Source organism: Brassica oleracea, chromosome C7, assembly GCF_000695525.1.
Source record: "Brassica oleracea var. oleracea cultivar TO1000 chromosome C7, BOL, whole genome shotgun sequence".
Taxonomy (NCBI): domain Eukaryota; kingdom Viridiplantae; phylum Streptophyta; class Magnoliopsida; order Brassicales; family Brassicaceae; genus Brassica; species Brassica oleracea.
In genome coordinates, this window is record NC_027754.1 from 38,498,270 (window position 1) to 38,502,924 (window position 4,655).

At 32.4% G+C, this 4,655-nt stretch overlaps 2 protein-coding genes across 3 annotated transcripts in view; one reads left to right on the top strand and one right to left on the bottom strand.

Moving 5' to 3' along the window:
- LOC106306275 (heparanase-like protein 2) overlaps positions 1–2,391 on the bottom strand; it is a 4,582-nt gene extending 2,191 nt beyond the window's left edge. The window contains exons 1-4 of one of the 2 annotated variants that reach the window (XM_013742835.1): positions 2,243–2,391; positions 1,305–1,563; positions 1,197–1,233; positions 935–1,118 (exon numbers count right to left, since the gene is read on the bottom strand). In XM_013742835.1, coding sequence (XP_013598289.1) covers positions 935–1,118; positions 1,197–1,233; positions 1,305–1,523 — 440 coding nt within the window. In that variant the 5' untranslated portion in view covers positions 1,524–1,563; positions 2,243–2,391. Of the gene's footprint in view, positions 1–934; positions 1,119–1,196; positions 1,234–1,304; positions 1,564–1,680; positions 1,710–2,242 lie in introns of those variants that run through there. The other variant, XM_013742834.1, reaches the window with a different exon arrangement.
- A 1,133-nt stretch (positions 2,392–3,524) lies between these two features.
- Positions 3,525–4,655, top strand: part of LOC106302173 — a 1,946-nt gene continuing 815 nt past the window's right edge. Inside the window, 3 exon segments of the mRNA XM_013738704.1 lie at positions 3,525–3,588; positions 4,048–4,649; positions 4,651–4,655. The exon segment at positions 4,651–4,655 is cut by the window's right edge and continues 815 nt beyond it. Coding sequence (XP_013594158.1) covers positions 4,056–4,649; positions 4,651–4,655 — 599 coding nt within the window. The 5' untranslated portion in view covers positions 3,525–3,588; positions 4,048–4,055.

Consider the following 4,655-nt stretch of genomic DNA (forward strand, 5'->3'; position numbering starts at 1 on the left):
AAATAAAAATTAATCTATCACATATAAAATAACAATAAAATGTTAAATCAAGCATGAAAACAAACATCATTTGTAAACAATATGTATTGTCTTATAGAGAATAGACTTTTTATTTCAATGAACAAATGATAAAATACTTATTTATAACTAATTGTGTACTTAAAGCATTTATTAGAATTTTAATATTTATTATTATATATAATATTACCACAAATATTGAATTTAATAATTGGAATACTTATATATATTTCAAAATATTTATATTGACTATTAATTTCGGATTTTTCGGGTTACGTTCGGGTTCGGTTAATAACACTTCGGGTTCGGATATTTTTTGTACCACCCTACAAGACCCATTCGGGTATTTTTACGTTTCGGGTCGGATAACAGGTCAGATTTTTTGGTTCGGATTCGGTTCGGATTTCGGATTCCGGATTTTATGCCCAGGCCTAGGATATATTATCCGAAAACTGACCGGAACCGAACTAAAAAAAGAAACCTGACTAAAATTTCAGGTTCCTATTTCTTTAAATCCGTAAACGAAATATGTATGTGAATATCCAAAATATAATTTATTTATATTAATTTAAAAATAACTATATATAATTTATAGATAAAAATTATTGAAAAACGAATTAGAATGTTTTTCGGGTTTAATTCATGTTTTTGGCTTAAAACCCAAATCAAATCCGAATTGTTTCTAATTTGGTTATATTTTCGATTTTATAAAAAAAATAGAAACTTGATCCGAAATCGATATTCCCGAAGTAATCCGATAAAAAAATGATTGTTTCTTAAATGGGTTCCAAACACTCCAACCGAATAACTCAAAACCCGAATAATCCTATCAGACCCGTACTGCAAACCCGAATGCCCACAGCTAATTGAGGATTAAGTCAAAGAACAACTATACTACTAAGGCTTGTTTACGTACCCGGTTGCGTGGAAGAAACGGTTAAGTTCGTCCCAACGTTCCATATACAAACATCCTTCAGAAAATCCGAACAAGCCATCGTCACTCTTTTTGAACTGAGTGCAAGGAGTCTTCAAGTCTCCTACGTCGTAGATCACTTGGTCTTGCAAGGACCCACCTATTCTTATCCTCAGCGTCTTAAAAGCTAAACAACAATCGAGAGATGTTTCAGCATAAAGTCTGTTGGAATGTGAATATGGTTTGTGATAGATGTTACACAAACCTTCAATAGCTTTAGCAAGAAGAGGAGAAGACAAGTTCTGAAACCATTAAGATGAAAGTAACAGAAGGTACGTGGTCAAAGCTAAAAGGTGTTTTTAATATATATTACCAAGTTGATGAGAGAGGCGTAGCCCCAAGGACACTGATCGTAATTGCATTTTTCAGGTGGCCACCAATCAAGTGTTGCGCAGACAAAGTTCTCATCGATCTCGCCGATTTGACGTGTAACGTCTATTACTATAGTGGTTTGTTCCATGTTGGTAGCAAAAGTAACACCAAGTAGAAGTAGACAACTCAAGAACACAAGGAAACAAACGTTGTAGCTCATTTTTTAGGTTTGTTTGTGACGCACGTCTCAATCGGTTGATCTGAGAGTAAGAAAACATAAAACATATAAGTGAAAATTTTCAGAGAGACCAAGAAGAGATCAGTTGAGGAACTGAGAACTCTTGCAACAAATATCAAGAAAAAGGAAAATGCAATACAGAGGAAGAAAGAGAGAACTCAAACTTGCTTATCAGAACAAGCAAATGATTACAGAGGAAACTGAATTTTAAATAAGAAAATTTCTATACAGATAAACCTTATAAAAAATTGGTGGCTTGTTCAACTGTATAAGATGACCATTCTTTAAAAAAAATACAATTCAAAAAATTAGTTGAAAAGTAAACCATATTATTTGTTTATGAAATTTGTATGTGGATATTTTAATGGGCGATATTTGGGTATATTTCAAAGAAATTATCTCTAAATTACAATTAAACATAGCTATACGTTTTAATTAGATGTATAATGATTGGTCAAACATGTTTCTAGAGACGCATGCACATGACAAGAGCATTATATAATTCAAAATTTCAAACTGCAAGTTGGTCTCAGTGACGAAGATGGCGACAGTCAATTCAAATTCCACCAGGTAATGTCTAGTCCTAATATTTCTTATGTGGTTACTTAGTTCATAATGATCATACATGTAGTTAACTCTAAAAAAAACTTGAGCGCGAAGAGAGATAATTGAGATGAAGCAATATCAGAATAGAAACTGACCTGAGAAGAAGAATCACCCATCCATAGTTGTAAGTCGTGTCTGAATCGCAAGCAGAAGCAGATGTTCGTTTTGTTCTTGGCGTCGACAACACTTCATTCAAAGTCTTGCCATAATCTTGAATTTTATCGCCTCTTCTCTCTCTTTATTGTTTGTCTTTGTCATAAAGCGTGCTCAAACTACTTTAACCGAATATTAGCGTACCAAATGATTTGAAAACAGAAAAAATAGTAAATTAAGGAATTAGAATTTGAAAGTTTATTTGGAATTTTCATTTGAAAGTTTTCAAGTAATAATTTAACAAGAGTTCAAAATTTTCTAATTTTGAAGAAGTTGAAAATTGTACCAAAATTGTTTTTGTACCACCTTTTTTATGATTTTATCACTTATGTTAAATCTTGAGATCTCGTAACAAATACAAAGAATTGTTTCATCTCGTAAGACATATAGAATCCTCATGTTTTCCTTTGAGAATAAGTACAGATGGTTTATTAATATTTATGATATTTTTTTTTATATTTTCTTCCTCCGTTCCAAGAGATGAAATGTTGCATATTAATAACTTCAACCAAACGACAAGAAAATAAAGTTTTTCTTTGTTTTTAATTCTCTCATCATGACGCTGATAGTTGTTTATATTATATTGGAGATGGAACATTCAACTATAAGAGATGGAAAATATATAATTTTTTTCGTAAGTTCATAATAATAAGTAACAACTAACAAATTATATAAAATATATTTGATATAAATTTCATAAAATCTATACAAGATATTTATTAAATCTACTATTTTTTAAAAAAAATTCTCAACTCTTAAAATTTTAAAACCATCAAAATTCAAACAAATTCTGCGTCCAATAACCCTTTTAAACACAATAATAATTTCCTTTCACTTGGGATCTACTATATTGGAGTTAAATTCATGCATTTCCTCATTATTTGATGGGAATACATAGAGATTAATGATACTCAGATTTTTATTGAAAGCATCAAATCCAGTTATCAGTTTTATAGTAATAAATTAAAAAAACTAGACAGAAAACATCAGTTATTAATTTTGACCTTAAGTAACTTTAGCAAGAAATTAACACACACACACACAAAAAAAACCCTACTTATGTGTTTTGTGTGTGTGTTTTCTTTTCCTTAATAACCAGATCTCTATTTTCTTATTTCATCAATATGTTTCCATATAAAAAGAGAATATAATCTCGTCTAGGAAGACAATCTTTTGGTACATATATTATTTTTTCTCTTCATCTTCTGCCGATTTCTTTGTCTTCTTATTTTGTATTTAATTTCTCCGAGAATTCTAAGTTGATAGCTTCTCTAGCAACAATCTAAAGGTATCGTTTCTCTGACTTTTTGATTTATCTTGTATTTGCGTTTTGGTTAAGTTTGTGTTGGTTTGAAGTTGAAACTGCTAATTAGGGTTTAAAGCGTGTAGAGTACGTAGTTCTCTGCGGTACTGTAGAATTAGGTCTTTGTCCTCAAAACTTTGACCAGAACGCAATATTATATATAGAGAAATTAAAATCATTCAACGATCAGATTACGATTTTGTCTTTTAGGTATTGATGTGATTGATGCAAGTCAACACTTGTCCTTCTTTGGGTGTAGATTCTTTCAGTTAAAACCATGTTTTGATGTTGGAATGAAGAAAGAATGTTGAGTCATCTTTTTGGTAGTTTTTTTTGTCTACAGATTTGTTCTTTAATAATGATGTCAAGTTCTACAATATGATCATGATTAATAGATAGATAATTAGATCTTGTTATTGATTAATCACACTCTTCTGTCATTAGATTCTGTGATGATGGCTGTGGAGAATAGCTCAGAGATCAAAAACTGTGCAATGGCTGAAGAGAATAATACTTCAGAGGTCAAAGAGATTGATACAAATCCTCAGGAGATGACTATGTCTGAAGAAGGTTCTGTAAGAAGAATAATTGTAAAGGATGTGGGAAACGTGGAAGATGTAGCATTGAAGGATCAAGATAAGTGTGTATCAAAGACTAAAGAAGTGCCTAAGCCACCAAGTGTGAGCTCAAGACGGCATTCAACTGGAGCGATAGGTACACTAGCAGGAGGTAAACTGGAGGTTAAGTCCCGTTACCGCGGGAATCATCATGTGCCCTCAACTCATGATCTATGCAAACATGAGGGGAAGCTCGGTGATCATCGTGATGATGCGGTGAAACCATGGAAGGTGGTGAGGCGAAGAACAAGTGTTGAAGGATCAGAGGTGGTTAAAGTTGAGACTACTTCTTCAGGTTTGAGAAGGACGTCGTTGGGAAGTCTGAGTAGACAGATTCCTGCGGTTGCAATGAGAGATGCATTGGCTGTGAAGAAAAAACCATGTGCTTCTGTGAACTCAGAAACATCTAGCGTTAAAGGAGGTAGCGAGATGGCG